Genomic DNA, 17,291 nt, shown 5'->3' with positions numbered 1-17,291 from the left:
TCCTCCGCTCCTCTGTCATCGAACCCGCAGATTCAGTCCAGGTCCCGTGGGTCCCACCTTCACAACGTGGCTAAGATCGGGAATTCAATCCCAGTCCCGTCGGCCCCGCCCTCGCAACGGGGCCAACATCGGCCCGTCCCTCTCCATCCGACCTACCGGGTCGATACTCATCCTCTCCGGCCCGGATGACTCCGTCGGTCTGCTGGCTGACCGCACTCCGGTCTGTACTTCACTCTCCTGCCCGGCTCGTTTTTCTTCAAATACGTTGAGGTCATGTTCTCCCTGGCTCCTCAAGAGCCTGCAGCGGTTGCCCATCCACACCTCGAACTCCCCCTCGGCCCCCTCCTCCCTCCCGGCGCGCACGTTCCGCTCCTGCCCGTCCCACATCCCGGGACCCCCCGGGATCCCCTCCCTCCTCCAATCCCACAAACATTGACCGTCCCCCCCCCCTTCAAACCTTTTCAACGAGCCCCTCCGCCCCGAGATGACCCAGACCCGGCCCGGGCAGCCCGAGCCTGCCGCCGCATCCCCTCCTAGTCCCGGGCAAGACAGAAATCGGCACCTCTCAACGATCTTTTATTACACAAAGGTTGTCACGTAATTGGATAGTCTACTTTGTACACGATCGGATCGATCACAGTCTTCTCTCTGGCCGCTCGGGCGGGCTGCCGGGGGCTGATTCTGGGGTCCGGGACCCCGCGCGCCTCGGCCGACCGCAGAGAGGCGGTCGGCGCGTGGTTCCTCGTCACCACCTCCCCCCCCGCCCCCGGTGATCAGGAATGTACAAATGTCTTTTCCTCGATAATAGAAAATAAGTTATCCGCGGGCGCGGGGAAAACCCACGATGCGTTTGGCCAACTGAAAACCCGGGGACGGAGGGGTGGCGACGGGGGACCTTCCCGGCCGCCTCCGACGGACTCGTCTGGAGCGGACGGGGGTGGGGCCGCCTCCCCGCCCCTCCGGCTTCGGCCGTCGCCGCCGACCGCGTCGCCGGCGTAGGCGTCTAGAACATCCCGCCCCCCATCCCTCCGCCCATCCCCCCCATCCCGCCCATGGCGGGCTCCTTCTCCTCCTTGGGCAGCTCGGTCACCACCGCTTCGGCCGTGGTCAGCAGGGAGGCCACGCCGGCGGCGTCCATCAAGGCCGTCCTCACCACCTGCGCGGGGAGGAGGGGAAGGGAGCTGGGTCGAGCGCCACCACGGAGCTTCTACTGCGGGCCGAGCGCTGCGTCGGGCGCTCGGGAGAGGACAACGCACTCTGAGATCCCTTCCCGCCGTGGGTTTACGGTCTAGAGGGCCATTAATATAAAGAAATCACGGCTACGGACGGTCTCCCCCGGACTGGAAGTGCGTCGGGGGTAGGGGGTGTGTCTGTTGACTGTCCCGTTGTCCTCGTCCCAAGCTAACTCTCCTATTATTATTGTCCTTACTGTGCTCTTTTCAAGTTCAGTGCAGTCCAGGCAGCGCTCGGTAAATAAGACCGGACGGTCGAAGGGATGAATGGAATGACCGCTTTGGGGCCGAGCCGGGGGTGGATAAAGGGAGCAGATCAGGGTGACGCAGAAGGCGGTGGGAGGAGAGGAAATGGAGGATTAGTCGGGGAAGGCCTCTTGGAGGAGGACGGGCCTTCGACGAGGCTTTGAAGGGAAGGGGAAGAGTCATCACCTGTCGGATATTGGCTCTGCGGGCCACAGCCTGGAGTTGAGGTAATTAGTCACGGGGTTTAACTCCCCCGTGACTAATTACCTCTAGTGACTGACTACCTCTACGGCTCAGGCACAGAGGTAAAAAAGAGTGGCCCAAGGGCACACGGCAGACAGGCGGTAGAAACGGGATCAGAACCCGGTTTTCCTCGGGCTCCCGGGCCCGGGCGCTTTCCGTCACGCCGCGCCGCTTCTTTCCTTGTTCTCTTCCCGGCGAGGGGAACATCTCTACGGCCCGGGCAGAGCTCCCTCGGACAACCCGGCCCCGCGCCGGTCTGCTCTGGTCAGATCGACGAGTTCCAAGAAGGAAAACTTACGATACAAAAAAGGGAGTCAACCCACTCACCTTGGTGGGGTCGATGATTCCCTTCTCCACCATATTTACGAACTGGCCCAGCATCGCGTCGTAGCCGACATCCGAGCTGCTCTGCAGAATCTTCTCGACTATCAACGATCCCTCGACGCCGGCGTTCTTGGCGATGGTCATCGCGGGGATTTTCAGCGTCCGTTTGACCATCTCGATGCCTGCGGGCCGAAAGGGACGCGGTCGGCTCCGATCCGGCGGGACGCCCGCGGTCCCCCACCCCACCCCGGACCACCCGATGATCGAGCGACGCTATCTACGGACCGCTTCCCGGGTGCACGGCACCGCGCCAGAGCTTGAGTAAGTCCAAAACAACAGCTTACGGTCTAGAGACGGACATTTATACGAAAAAATAACGTAGAGTTTAAAGAGATATACGTAAGTGCCGGGGGGGGGGGGGGGGGGCGGGGGGGGGGCGATTATCGAGTGTCCGAACGTGGATTTAGGTGCCTAGACACGCAGAAGGGAGAGTGAAGCTGGGGGAAGGAGGGTTTAAATCGGGGAAGGCCTCCTGGAGGAGACGAGACCTCAATAAGGCTCCCAGGGCGGGGAGAGTGAGTTAGACTGATTCAGAAGCAGCCCGTCTCCGTGGAACGAGCGCGGGCTTGGGAGTGAGAGGTGGTGGGTTCTAATCCCGGCTCCCCGCCTCGTCTGCCGGGTGACCTCCCCGGGCCTCGGTTCCCTCATCTTTTAAATGGGGATTGAGACCGTGAGCCCCCCGTGGGACAATCCGACGACCTTGTATCTACCCCAGCCCTCAGAAGAGCGCTTGGCACATGGTAAGCGCTTAAGAAACACTATAATTACCATCATCGATATCATTAAGAGAGGAAACGTGCGGGCTGGCGCAGACCCGACGCGGTCGACGGCCCGGGGGCGGAGGACGCTTACCGATCTTCTGGTCGTCGTTGAGGGGCGTGAGGGCGTCCAAGGCGGGGATGCAGCGCAGCAGGGCACAGCCGCCGCCCGGGACGATGCCCTCCTCCACCGCCGCCCGCGTGGCGTTCAGCGCGTCCGTCACCCGGTCCTTCTTCTCGTTCACCTCCACGTCGCTCGTCCCGCCCACCTGCGCCGGGGAGGAGAGATCCCGGCCGCCGGGGGTTCACTCCGGGGTCCGCGGCCGGGGCGGGGGGGACGGCCGGGACCGGGGACCGGGGGCCGTCCGGGGCTCACCTTGAGCACGGCCACGCCGTCCGACAGCTTGGCCAGCCGCTCGTTGAGCTTCTCCTTCTCGTACTCGCTGGTGGTGACGTCGATCTGCTCGGCGATCTCCTGGACGCGCTTCTCCACCTGGGCCTTCTCGCCCTTGCCCTTGAGGAGCATGGCGTCGTCCTTGGTGACGATCACCTCGCCCACCTTCCCCAAGTCGTGAGGCTGGACGTCCTCCAGGTTCAGCGTCAGGCCCTCTTCGCCGAACACCTAGAAAGGGGGTCCGGCGGAGCCGGGACGCGTCAGCCCGCCCGGCCCACGCGGGGGGCTCAGGTTCTTGACGATAACGACGGTGGCGTTCGGCAAGCGCTCCTCAGGGGTGGATACGCGCTGATCAGGTTGGTCCCCGTCCCCCGTGAAGACCGTGAAGGCTCGCGGTCTTCATCCCCATTGGACAGATGAGGGAACCGAGGGCCGGAGAAGTGAAGCGACCGGCCCGAGGTCACCCGGCCAGGTGAGTGGAGGCCCAGGATTGGAACCTGAGGGAACTTTCGCCTGGCTCGGTGGGAAAAGCACGGGCTTGGGAGTCCGAGGTCGTGGGTTCGAATCCCTGCTCTGCCACTCGTCAGCTGTGGGACCGTGGGCAAGTCACTTCACTTCTCTGGGCCTCAGTTACCTCATCTTTAAAATGGGGATGAAGACTGGGAGCCCCAAGGGGGACGACCTGATGACCCTATATCTCCCCCAGCGCTCAGAACAGTGCTCTGCACCTAGTAAGCGCTTAACAAATACCGCCATTATTATTATTAACCCAGCTCCTTCGGACTCCCAAGCCCGGGCTCTACCCACTGGCCGACGTAGCTTCTCTGGGTGTCTTCTGCCTCTCGGTCAGTCGTCAAGGGCTTTACCAGGGGGCAGGGCACTGTACTGAGCGCTTGGGAGGACACGTTCGGGGAAGGACAGCGAATAACAGCAATAACAATGGCATCTGTTAAGCGCTTACTATGCGCCACACATTATGCTCAGCACTGGGGTGGATACAAGCAAATTGTGTGGGTCACAGACCCTGCCCCACAGGGGCCTCCCAGTCTAAATCCCCATTTGACAGATGAGGGAACTGAGGCCCAGAGAAGTCCAAGTGACTGGCCCAAGGTCGCACACAGCAGACAAGTGGCTCCCAGGCCCGCGTGTGGCTTAGAAGAAAGAGCGCGGACTTGGGAGGGAGAGGACGTGGGTTCTAATCCCGGCCCCGCCACTCGTCAGCTGTGTGACCTCGGGCAAGTCACTTCACTTCTATGGACCTCAGTTCCCTCACCTGTCAAACGGGGATTAAAAGTGTGAGCCCCGCGGGGGACAACCTGATTACCCTGTTTCTTCCTTGTTTCAAGAACAGTGCTTGGCACATAGTAAGTGCTCAACAGATACCATGGTGATGAATTTCGAAGGAAGGATTCGGTCAGAGGCTCCGCAGAGCCGATGGCTTAATACGACCAATTCCGCCCCCTCGCTAACGGAGCCCCTGGGAAATGGCGGAGGCGGGCCGACTCCTCTCGGCCACCTAAATCTAGCTCTCCACCCTCCGGGGATCAGAAGCGAGAGGTCGCAGTTGGAGATCGATATGTCCGTCCACTTACGGCCCCTCCGGTGGCGATGGCCATATCTTTAAGTTGGTTCTTCCTGTTATCGCCGAAACCGGGGGCTTTCACCGCGACAACCTGGAGACCAACTTTGAGCCTGGAAAGAAGGGGGGGAAAAGAGACGACCACCTGAAATCCTCAGTCTTACTCGCCGGACCTCGGTCTCGCCCATCTCGCCGCCGCTCGTGTCTTCCCTCTGACTTTGGACTCTCCCCCCTTTCACGTCCGATGACGAGGGTGTCCGTCAAGCGCTTACTAGGTAGCGAGCTGTGGTCGACGCCAGAGTCAGGTCGGACCCAGTCCCTGACCTGCACGGGGCTCGCGGGCTTCCTCCCCATTTTACAGATGAGGTCGGTGAGGCCCAGAGGGACCCGCCCGAGGTCCCACAGCGGACAAGCGGCGGAGCCGGGATTAGAATCCGTGTCCTCTGACTCCCAAGCCCGGGCTCTTGCCGACCAACTGGGGTTACCCCAACTGTAAAATGGGGATTTAAGCCCCGTCTCCTCTGCTCTCTGGACCGTGTCCAACCTGACTCGTCTCGGCGCTTAGAACGGTGCTCGACACGTAGTCAGCGCCTAATACAGCGCGAAGCAGCTTGGCTCACTGGAAAGAGCCCGGGCTTGGGAGTCAGAGGTCATGGGTTCGAATCCCAGCACTGTGTGACTGTGGGCGAGCCACTTCACTTCTCTGTGCCTCAGTTACCTCATCTGTAAAATGGGGATTAAGACTGTGAGCCCCAGGTGGGACAACCTGATCCCCCGTCTACCCCAGCGCTTAGAACAGTGCTCTGCACATAGCAAGCGCTTAATACCAACATTATCGATACCATAAGCTGCCCCGCCCCTCCAAAAAGCCCCCCCAGACTAGCGCTGACACTGCAGACGGCTAACGTCTCGTCCCGGTTCACGTCGGACGCCCCTCAGAGACCCCACGTCCACCCCTCCGGGGGGTCCGGGTCCCCCCGTTTCCCGCACCTGTTGAGGACCAAGGTACTCAGAGCCTCTCCGTCGACGTCTTCGGCGATGATGACCAGGGGCTTGCGGTGGGCGTTGGCGATCTCCAGGGCGGGGACGATGGACTGGACGCTGGAGATCTTCTTCTCGCTCAGCAGAACGTAGGCGTCCTGGAATTCACATTTCTGCCCTGCCGGAGCCAGAGACAGCCACGCCTCAAAACCTCAGTCTTTCACTCATTCGATCGGATTCAAAATGAGCACTTCCTGGGGGCGGGGGACTGGACTAAGCGCCCGGGAGAGGAAACTACAACCTAAAAGAGACACGCGCCCCGCCCGCGATGAAACCTCGTGGCTACCGCCCCAAGGATGCGGTGAGCAACGGTCCTGGCGAAAATTGGGGTTCGTCACATGGTGGGAAACGGCTGGAGCCCGGGTCTGGGAGTCAGGTCGTGGGTTCTAATCCCCGCTCGTGACTTTGGGCGTGTCACTTCACTTCTCAGGGCCTCATCTGTAAAATGGGGATGAAGACTGGGAGCCCCATTTGAGACGGGGACCGTGTCCTACCTGATTCCCCACATCTAGCCCAGCGCTTAGAACTTAGAGTCAGCGCTTAATTACCACAATTATTATTACTGCGGGCGCCCTGAGGGACCATTCTTCCCCACTGCTGGGTACGGTGGTCCACACTCAGTATCGGAGAGTACAAAATAACCATCGACGGATAGATTCCCTGCCCGAGCTCAGTCTAGTGGGGGGAGGACAGACGTTAATAGAAATGAATTCCCAAAAAGGGAAACCAAGAGCTCTGTGCTAAGCTCGGGAACCAGAAGAGTTATCGCTCGAGGATTCATCTGAAACTCAAATACACCGCGTCTTCCCACGTAAATCATCTTCTTCCTCCCTCAGTTCCACCTTGCAAGTCCCGGGTTTCCAACTAGCTTCCTGTGTGCCTCTCTCCAGACGCCATCCAAATCATCGCTTGCCTTTACTCTTTCAGGTCCTCAAGAGGGAGGAGGCAAGTCTTTCTAGGGATTTTTTTTTGGCGGGGGGAACTCCTCCGAACCAGGACCACCGATGCATAATACTAAGAATAATAACAATTAGTGGTATTTGTTTAGGCGCTTACTTTACTAAGCGCCGGGGTGGATATAAGCTAATCAGGCTGGACGTGGTCAGTACACGGGGCTCAATCAATCCCCATTTTACAGGCGAGGGAACTGAGGCCCACAGAAGTGATTTGCGGCTAATCCATGGCCTTTGCTTCTAGGTCCCGAGTTCTGATTCGCCGGGGTTACAACCGGGTCGGCCCTCAGGCCACTTCGCCTTCCTTCCCGAGAGCTTGGAGGTTATCCGCACTGATGGATTTCTTCCAGTATTTTTCAATCTCAAGGCCAAAGCACCCAGCGAGAAGCACCGTGGCTTAGTGGAAAGAGCCCGGGCTTGGCAGTCAGAGGACCCGGGTTCTAAAGTCGGCCGTGTGACCCCGGGCAAGTCACAACTTCTCTGTGCCTCAGTGACCTCATCTGGAAAACGGGGATTAAAAGTGTGAGCCCCACGTGGGACAACCCGATTACCCTCTATCCATCCCGGCGCTTAGAACGGTGCTCGGCACAGAGTAAGCGCTTAACAAATACCAACGCCATCATTATTATAGCTCATTGAGTCCTCTTTCCAAGAAAATGCTTGTCACCAGTTGGAGGCATTCACCGTCGTTCAAGAAATCCACGACTCTGAGATTCCCCGACTCAGGCGCTGAGTTTGCCGGGCCTTTATTTTTCAGACACCAGCCCTTACCTTTGGCAGTGTTGATGAAGTACGGAGAGATGTACCCTCTGTCAAACTTCATGCCTTCGATGATCTCCAGTTCGTCGTTCAACGTCTTCCCGTCCTAGGAAGACGACAAAGGAAATCGACGGAGGTGAAACGGGGCCGAAGGAGGCCCCGGTGACCACCGAACCAGTGACGGGCCGAGGACGGGAACCCCAGAATTGGGAAGAGATGGAAGCCTTCCTGGAAGAGGAAGATTTTAAAAGAGCAGCGGTCTGACGGATTTGGGTGCAAAGGGGACCAGGGGTACAAACGTCAATATAAATCTGTAAAAGGCGAATGACGATGGATTAAAATGCGGACGGAATAATATCGTTATCATCATCAAGAAATCAGAAAGCGCTTGACTTAAAAAGGACAGACAAGATAACGAGGTAACCACTTTGTACTTGCCTTCACTGTGATGACTCCCTTCCGCCCAACCTTTTTCATGGCGTCGGATATTATGGCGCCAATTTCCTGGTCTCCGTTGGCTGAGATCGTGGCCACCTGAAATGAAAAAACATCTCAAATCACTCTTCTGGACAGAGGATAACCCGGAGACGCTGCTTCCTCCTCAGACCTCACACCTCCCCTCCCCACGGCACGGGGTCGTTTTTCATAAGCCTCCTCGGGGGGTGGCCTCGATTTAAAAGGCTCTTGGACCATGAGGCGGTCACCTCGCTTTATTCCACTTTCAGTCGGTCATAATTCCTTCAAACCTCTGGATATGGAAATCTTGCCAGTATCAGCCAAGTCTTTACCCTAAAAATAATATCCAACACCTGATGGATGACAGTAGCTCTTATCCCGTCACCCTTACAATTGTATTTATTGAGCGCTTACAGTGCGCAGAGCATTGTACTAAGCCCTTGGCAGAGGACAGTACAAGAGTTACATCGTATCCTCTGGGAGCTTCACATTTATTCAGCAGACGATGAATTTTTTATGGTATCTGGTAAATCTGTTACGCGCTCACTGTGTGTCCAGTACCAGTATCACGTGCTGGAATAGATCGGACCCCCGAGGCTCACAGTTGAACAGAGGCAAGACCACGCGGGCCCCGTCCCACCCGGGCCTCCGTGTCAATCCCCCATTTTACAGAGGAGGAAACTGCGGCTTCGGTGAGTGACTCGCCCGAGGTGACCCGGCGGACGGGGACTAAGCTTCGACCAAAATCTAGAGCTTCATCTCCTCCCGGGCCATCCCGGTCCCACGTACGCGGACCTCACCTGGGCAATTTCTTCAGGGGTCGTGACGGGTTTCGAGAGTTTCTTGAGCTCGGCGATGACGGCATCGACGGCGAGCATCACCCCTGGACGTCGAGGACACCGGTCATTCCTTAGTTCGCCGTCCACCCTCCACCCACCCGTCGGTTGATCCGAACTATCAGTGTGAGTGCCGGCTGTGTGCGCAGCACGGCTTTACGGGCCCCTGCCCGACCCCCCCTTGATAATAATAACGATGGCACTTGCTAAGCGCTTCCTCTGTGTCAAGCACTGTTCCACGCTCTGTGGTGGACCCGATTTTCTTGCATCCACCACAGAGCCATGCGGGGCTCACCGTCTCCATCCCCATTTTCCAGACGAGGTCCCCGAGGCCCAGAGAAGTGAAGCGCCTTGCCCGAGGTCACCCAGCAGACGAACGACGGAGCCGGGATAAGAACTCGGGTCTTTCGGACTCCCGGGCCGTGCTCTGACCCTTCAGGTTGGGACACCGTCCCTGTCCCACACGGGGCTCCCTCTCAATCCTGTTTTTCAGATATACGGCAACCGAGACCCGGAGAAGCGAAGCGACTCGCTCAAGGAGCCGGGAGGCGGGATTAGAATCCGGGGCCTTCCGACTCCCAGGCCCGGGCTCTAGCCATTAGGCCGGGCTGCTTCAACAGATCTGGTAGGATCTGTTCCCTGCCCACAAGGAGCTCACAGGTAGAGGGGCAAGACAAGCATTAACGGAAATAAGCAAAGGACGGAATACAAAATGGCCCCGTGTCTGCTGTGAGACTTTGGGCCAACCGCTTCACTTCCCCGGCCTCCTTCTTCTCACCTGGGTAACGGGGATGAAGACTGTGAGCCCCAAGCTCGACAGAGACTGCGTCCCGCCCCATTTGCTCCCATCTGCCCTAGCGCTTAATAATAATGTTGGTATTTGTTAAGCGCTTACTCCGTGCCAAGCGCTGTTCTAAGCGCTGGGGTCATCAGGCTGCCCCCCCGTGGGGCTCACGGTCTCAATCCCCATTTTCCAGATGAGGTCACTGAGGCCCAGGGAAGAGACTTGCCCGAAGTCACACGGCTAAGTGGCAGAGCCGGGATTCGATCTCGCGACCTCCGACTCCCACGCCACGGGGCCACGCTGCTTCGCTTAGTATAGCGGCCGGCACCCGGCGAGCTCCCACCGATAACGATGATCCGGCTCGGCCACCCGTCAGCCGTGTGACCGCGGGCGAGTCCGCTTCCCTTCTCCGGGCCTCAGTTCCCTCACCTGCAAAATGGGGATGAAGTCCGGGAGCCTCACGTGGGACGACCCGATGACCCTGGGTCCATCCCGGCGCTTAGAACGGTGCTCTGCACAGAGTAAGCGCTTAACAGATACCGCTATTATTGCTCACAGGGGTTGGTAGCGGTAAGGCCCCGCCTCCTTCCTACCTCTCCTGATCTCCACGGGGTTGGCTCCTTTGCTGATCTTCTCGAAGCCCTCCTTGGCGATGGAGCGGGCCAGCACGGTGGCGGTGGTGGTGCCGTCCCCGGCTTCTTCGTTGGTGTTGTTGGCGACGTCCTGGACCAGCTTGGCGCCGATGTTTTGGTATTTGTCCTTCAGGTCGATCGCCTTGGCCACCGTCACGCCGTCCTTGGTGACTTTGGGGCTCCCCCAGCTCTGCTCGATGATCACGTTTCTACCCTGAGACGATAACGACGACGACCTCTCACGGCGTGCCGGGCGCCGGACCGGCCCCCGGCAGATGGGGTCGGACGCGGCCCCCCGCCCCCCGTCCCAGGCGGGGCTCGCCGGACCGTCCCCATTTCACAGGCGAGGGACCCGAGGCACCGAAGCCACCCGCCCGAAGTCGCACGGCGGACAGGCGGCCCGGCCGGGATTAGAACCCGCGACCGTCTGACTCCCGGGCCTATGTCCGTCCCCTAGGCTGTGCGGTTTACCCTAGGAAACGCGCGCTCACTACCTACCGAGGGCACCGATTAATTAACGTCGGTATTTATGAAGCGCTTACTACGTGCAGAGCGCTGGGGTAGATACAGGGTCATCGGGTTGTCCCGCGTGGGGCTCACGGGCTTCATCCCCATTTTCCAGATGAGGTCACTGAGGCCCAGAGAAGTGAAGTGACTTGCCCCCAGTCACCCAGCTGACACGGGGCGGGGCAGAGCTGGGATTCGAACCCATGACCCCTGACTCCCAATCCCGTGCTCTTTCCACGGAGCCACGCCGCTTCTCACCAAGTGATCCAGAGACCTGTGATAATCGCCCCAACCCCAAAACCCTTAGGTAGCCATCTCTAAGTTACATAAAATAAGTCACTTCTTTGCGTTAACGCATCTCCCCTCTGCTCTAGACTGTAAGCTCATCACGGGCCGGGGAACGTGCCTACTAATTAACAATAGTGTTGGTATTTGTTAAGCGCTTACTATGTGCAGGGCACCGTGCTAAGCGCTGGGGTACATACAGGGTAATCAGTAATTACCTCATGGTGGACTCTCCCAAGCGCTCGGTACACTCTGCGCATTATAAGCGCTCGATAAATACCACTTACTGGCTTGGAAGTCGCCTATTTGTCACACCCGAAACGGGGGTGATAAATCACTGGCCGTTTTCCTGATAAAGCAAGCGGAGAGGCACGATCCCTGCTCTCGCCACCTTTCAGAGACTAGAGGGGTTTAATAAATAATCGCTGGGTCTGTACGTAGCTGCTGTGGGGTTGGGGAGCAACACCCCCACCTATTTTGGGGGTACAAGGGCAGAGTTGACGGGAGAAGGCAGGAAGGTCCAGTGAGGGCCTAACCGGGGAAGGCCTCTCGGAGATTCATCCGTTCACTCCATCGGATTTATCGAGCGCTTATTGTGTGCAGAGCACCGTGCTGAGCGCTTGGAAAGGACGATTCGGCAACAGAGACGATCCCTGCCCACACCGGGCTTAGGGTCTAGAAGGGGGAAGGCAGAGAGCAAAAACAAGCAAACCGGCCTGGGATTTTAGTCAGATTTCGAAGATGGGGCGAGTGTCAAATATGGCTATCATCGGGTCGGTTCACTTTTTCGCCGCTTATCCCGTGACTCTCTGGTTCAGCAAACTAGGATCGCGCTCGTCAGACCAACTAGTTCTTTGAAATCCTCCCGTTCCTCCCCAAACCGCCATCCCACTTGTCAGTCACTCAGCCGCAGGGCCAAAAATAAGGGGGGGGGGGGGGGGGGGGCTCAGCCAGTCGTATTTACTGAGCACTTACAGTGGGCCCAACGCCGTACTAAACGCTTGGGAGAGTATAATATAACCATAAACAGATATATTCCGCGCCGGAGCTCGGTCCCCGGTTGGGGGGACAGGTAGAAATCAATTCCCCAAAGCTCAGTCTCTGAAACCAACCCAGACGGACTGGTGCCTTCTGAAGAGCTGCACGCCGTAAGCGCTCCCTAAATACCTTTCATTCGTTCAGTCGGATTTATGGAGCGCTTACCGTGTGCAGAGCGCCGTACCGAGCGCTTGGAAAGTACAATTCGGCAACAGAACATCCCCGATGGACTGAGATTTGAAACGAGCCGACTACCACGTGGACGCCGCTACCTCGGTCCTCCCCAGTCCAGGCGGATGAAGCAAGAAGGTCAAAGTCCCCGAAACGCATTAACGGCCGGGTCCTCACACGGGCACATTCTGCAGCGTGGCTCACTTATTTTACTCCTCAGGGCCGCACTTTTCAAAGCCCGTTTTAATTCCGATTTTCCGCCCTCGTAAAAGATGCCGGTAAACCGGACCCTTTCCGTTTCCCTGGACCGAGGGGGAGGCCGGAGGTAGCCCCGTCTCTCCTCATCCCTTCTCGGGGCTTTCTAAGCGCTTGGTTCGACTAAACGGTCGTCTTTATCTAAAATTAAATCATCCTCTTCCCCAAAGAGGCCCGAGAATCAGAAAAATCTGGCTTTTTAAATGGTATTTAAGTGCTTTCTATGGGGCCGGGCACTCTACTAAGCGGTGAAGGTACTAGATACCTCCACCACTTGCCTGCGGGGTGACCTTGAATAGGTCCCTTATCCTCTATGCCGCAGCGTGGCTCAGTGGAAAGAGCCCGGGCTTGGGAGGCAGAGGTCATGAGTTCGAATCCCAGCTCTGCCACTTGTCAGCTGGGTGACTGTGGGCGAGTCCCTTCACTTCTCTGGGCCTCAGTTCCCTCATCTGGAAAATGGGGATGAAGACTGGGAGCCCCACGTGGGACAACCTGATTCCCCCGCGTCTCCCCCAGCGCTTAGGACAGTGCTCGGCACCTAGGAAGCGCTTAACAAATACCAACATCATCATTATTATTAGCTGGAAATGGGGAATTCAATTCTATTCTCCCCCTTTAGACCGGTGTGAGTTCCATGTGGGAAAGGGACTTCAATAATAATAATAATAATGGCATCTGCTAGGCGCTTACGATGTGCCAAGCACGGATTGTATCTACCCCAGATGGGAGCACTTAATAAGGACACCGGTATTTGTTAAATATTTGCAGAAGCGGCAGCATGGCCTGGCCGCCCGGGGGGTCAGAAGGATCTGGGTTCTAATCCGGGCCCCGCCCCTTGTCTGCCGTGTGACCTTGGGAAGTCACTTCACTTCTCTGGACCTGGGTTCCCTCCTCCGTGAACTGGGGGCTACAACCCCAAGCCCCGCGCGGGACAGGGACCGCGTTCAACCCAATCATCCCGTATCTACCCGGACACTTAGTACGGTGCCCGGCACCTAAATACCATGAGAGAATAAAAAAAGATCGGCCGTGGCTTCGAAGTGGTCACCGGATACCTGACCCCCCTACTCCCTCCCTCTGCTCTTCCCCCTTCCCTTCCCCACGGCAGGGGTGCATATTTGCATATTATTTATCGCTATTTATTTTGTTAATGATGCGTATATAGCTGTGATTCTGTTTATCTTGATGATATTGACGCCAGACCACTTGTTTCGCTGTCTGTGGCCCCCCGCCCAGAGAAGCAGCGTGGCTCAGTGGAAAGAGCCCGGGCTTTGGAGTCAGGGCTCATGAGTTCGAATCCCAGCTCTGCCCCTTGTCGGCTGTGGGACCGTGGGCAAGTCATTTGACTTCTCTGTGCTTCAGTTCCCTCATCTGTAAAATGGGGATGAAGACTGGGAGCCCCACGTGGGACCCCCTGATACCCTGTGTCTACCCCAGCGCTTAGAACGGTGCTCTGCACATAGTAAGCGCTTAACAGATGCCAACATTATTATTATTATTATTATTGTTTAGACTGCGAGCCCATCGTTGGGCAGGGACTGTCTCTGTTGCCCAATTGTGCATTCCAAACGCTTAGTACAGTGCTCTGCGCAGAGTAAGCGCTCACTAAATACGCCTGAATTGAATGAACGGAGGCTAGCTAAAACACAAGCGTTTCAGGAAGCAACCACGGCACTCGGCCGGCTCCCACGTGCGAATCCTTCACGTGGCAAAAAGAAACCCAAGCCTAAGTAGGGTGGGGGTTCCCCCGGCCCCTGCCCTCCTTCCTCTGCCTTCACTCAATCGTGCAAAGCCCTGTACTGAGCGCTCGGGAGGACAAAAGAGCGGAGCTCACAGGCTATTACGCTGACATCGGTCAAGCGCTTACTACGTGGCAGGCGCTGCGCTAAACGCCGGGGCGGATAGAAGGTAATGAGGTGGTCCCACGTGGGCTGCAGGTCGCATGGGGGGGGGACGGGGACCCCCTCGCCCCATTCTCCATCAGAAGGGCGGGGGGAGGTCCTGCCGGCCTCGGGCGGCCCAGCGGGTGGCTTAGGGGAAGGAGCCGGGGCTCGGGAGTCGGGGTCGTGGGTTCTAATTCCCGCCCCTGCCACTTGTCTGCGGTGTGACCTTGGACAAGTCATTTCACTTCATTCAATAGTATTTATTGAGCGCTTACTATGTGCAGAGCACCGGACTAAGCGCTTGGAATGGACAGATCGGCGACAGATAGAGACGGTCCCTGCCCTTTGCCGGGCGCACGGTCTGATCGGGGGAGACGGGCGGACAAGAACAGTGGCAATAAATAAATGGTCACTTCTCAATGACCTCATCTAAAAATGGGGACGCAAAAACGCGAGCCCCACGGGGGACCGCCTGATGACCAGCGTGGCTCAGTGGAAAGAGCCCGGGCTTTGGAGTCAGAGGTCATGAGTTTGAATCCCGGCTCTGCCACTCGTCAGCTGTGTGACTGTGGACGAGTCACTTCACTTCTCTGGGCCCCAGTTACCTCATCTGTAAAACGGGGAACTGTGAGCCCCATGTGGGACAACCTGATTCCCCTGTATCTACCCCAGCGCTTAGAACGGTGCTCGGCACATAGTAAGCGCTTAACAAATACCAACATCGTTATTATCATGACCCCGCATCCACCCCGGCGCTTAGAACGGTGCTCGGCACATAGCGAGTGCTTACCAAAATACCATCATTATTGGGGAAGCAACGTGGCTCAGTGCAAAGAGCCCAGGCAGAGGTCATGGGTTCGACTCCCGGCTCCGCCACCGGTCAGCTGTGTGACCGGGGGGAGGGCGGGTCACTTCACTTCTCTGGGCCTCAGTTCCCTCATCTGTCAAACGGGGATGAACCGTGAGCCCCACGTGGGCCGACCCGATGACCCCGTGTCTCCCCCGGCGCTTAGAACAGTGCCCTGCACAGAGTAAGCGCTTAACAGATAGCAACATTATCACGATTTCGGTTATACCTTGGGTCCCATGGTGACGGCCACGGCGTCGGCCAGCAGGTCGACCCCCTGGAGCATGAGGGCGCGGGCCTCGGCCCCGAACTTGACATCCTTGGCGTAGGCGCGGCTGAGGTGCGGGGTCAGGGCCCGGGACAGGGGCCGCAGCGGGAGGACCAGGCGCAGCATGTCTGCAAACACAAAAAAGGCTACTTACTCAACGCCCCCCCCCCCCCCAAACCCCTGTCTCCCCCAGCGCTTAGAACAGTGCCCCGCACCTAGTAAGCGCTTCACAAATAGCAGCGTTATTATTAAGGGGGACGATGCTATTTGGGAAGCGCTCGCTACGGCCCAAGCCCCGTTCTAATAATAATAATGTTGGTATTTGTTAAGCGCTTACTATGTGCCGAGCACTGTTCTAAGCGCTGGGGTAGACATAGGAGAATCAGGTGGTCCCACGCGGGGCTCCCAGTCTTCATCCCCATTTCACAGATGAGGCAACTGAGGCACCGAGAAGTGAAGTGACTCGCCCAAAGTCACCCAGCTGACAAGCGGCCGAGCCGGGATTCGAACCCATGACCGCTGACCCCAAAGCCCGGGCTCTTTCCACTGAGCCACGCTGCTTCTCTACGTTCTCTGTTCTCTGCGCTGGGGGGCGGGGCTACAAGGTCGTGAGCAGCAGCGTGGCTCGGGGGCGAGAGCCCGGGCTGGGGAGTGGGAGGTCGTGGGTGCGAATCCCGCCCCCGTGTGGCTTCACTTCTCTGGGCCTCAGTTCCCCCCACCCGGAAGACGGGCAGGGAGACGGGGAGCCCCACGTGGGACGGCCCGATGGCCTCGTATCCTCCCCAGCGCTTAGCACGGCGCGCTGCCCCTAGTAAGCGCTTAACGAGTCCCGCCGTGATCGGCAGGCCGGCGCCACGTGGGGCTCCCGCCCTTCATCCCCATTTTCCAGAGGAGGGAACTGAGGCCCGGCGCTGCGACGGGCCCAAAGTGGCCGCATGGCATTTACTGAGCGCTCGCCTAGGAATGGCCGAGCCGGCCACCGCGGCAGGATTAGAACCCGCGACCTCCGCCCCTTCTCCTCGGGTGGTCTCCCGAGCGCTTCGCCCGGCGCTGGGCACGTGGTCTCCCAGGAGGGGGGGAGGGGAGGCTCCCCTGCAGCGTCTCCTGCGCCGTGCTGAGCGCCGTGCTGAGCGCCGTGCTGAGCGCCGTGCTGAGCGCCGTGCTGAGCGCCGTGCTGAGCGCCGTGCTGGCCGTCGGCCCCCCCCCTCCTCCTCCTCCTCCTTTTGCAGAGGCGCCCCAAGGTGACCCCGCCGCCGCCGCCGCCTCTCCCCAGCGCTTCGCCCAGCGCCCCGCACGCTGCGAGGGGAGGCCTCCCCCCGACCTCCGACCCCGCCTACCTGCAGGACGGCGGGGGCAGAGACGCACGCACCGCACACGGTGGCGGCCGAGAAGAGAGAGCAACCGGCTGCCGCGCTGCAATGAGGCCCCGCGCCGGTCCCCTTCCCCTCCCCCTCCCCCTCCCCCGCCCCCGCCCCGCATGTGCAGGCCGCTCCCGCCCCTCCCCCGCCGCCCGCGCCGGGCCCCGCACCCTGAATAAGCCCCGCGCGGCCGCCCGCCGCCGCCCGCCCTTCTACCCCATGCCGGTTCCGGGGCCGCCGGGGATTCCAGAACCTTCTGGAACGCCCCCCCCCCGCCGGCCAATCCCCGCCGCCGCGCGTCACTTCCGGTCTCGAGGGGCGGGGGGAGGGGCGGCCACCACTTTTTTTTTTTTTTTTTTTTTCCCCTTCTCCTCCCCAGCCC

At 58.9% G+C, this 17,291-nt stretch overlaps 1 protein-coding gene across 1 annotated transcript; it reads right to left on the bottom strand.

Annotated features, from left to right (window-relative positions):
• Positions 1-555: 555 nt before the first annotated feature.
• Positions 556-17,000, bottom strand: HSPD1 (heat shock protein family D (Hsp60) member 1). The gene is made up of 12 exons (XM_029068607.2): positions 16,889-17,000; positions 15,513-15,679; positions 10,259-10,511; positions 8,846-8,928; positions 8,028-8,123; positions 7,602-7,695; positions 5,827-5,995; positions 4,850-4,949; positions 3,240-3,485; positions 2,958-3,132; positions 2,049-2,227; positions 556-1,156 (listed from the first exon to the last, which is right to left on the bottom strand). Exons 2-12 carry the CDS (start codon positions 15,675-15,677, stop codon positions 1,004-1,006), a joined length of 1,713 nt encoding a protein of 570 aa, XP_028924440.1. The 5' UTR covers positions 15,678-15,679; positions 16,889-17,000; the 3' UTR covers positions 556-1,003.
• Between the last annotated feature and the right edge of the window lie 291 nt (positions 17,001-17,291).

This window comes from Ornithorhynchus anatinus, chromosome 7 (assembly GCF_004115215.2).
Source record: "Ornithorhynchus anatinus isolate Pmale09 chromosome 7, mOrnAna1.pri.v4, whole genome shotgun sequence".
In the NCBI taxonomy this organism is placed as follows: domain Eukaryota; kingdom Metazoa; phylum Chordata; class Mammalia; order Monotremata; family Ornithorhynchidae; genus Ornithorhynchus; species Ornithorhynchus anatinus.
The sequence above is the reverse complement of the archived record's forward strand: the minus strand, read 5'-3'. Positions and strand labels throughout refer to the sequence as shown.

Coding starts and splice junctions, on each gene's coding strand:
- HSPD1 (XM_029068607.2), bottom strand. CDS start 15,677: ATGCTGCGCCTGGTCCTCCCGCTGCGGCCCCTGTCCCGGGCCCTGACC. Junction 5,996..7,601: donor CTTCATCAACACTGCCAAAG/GTAAGGGCTGGT, acceptor TGGCTCCGGCAG/GGCAGAAATGTGAATTCCAG. Junction 3,486..4,849: donor CCATCGCCACCGGAGGGGCC/GTAAGTGGACGG, acceptor CCCCCTTTCTAG/GTGTTCGGCGAAGAGGGCCT.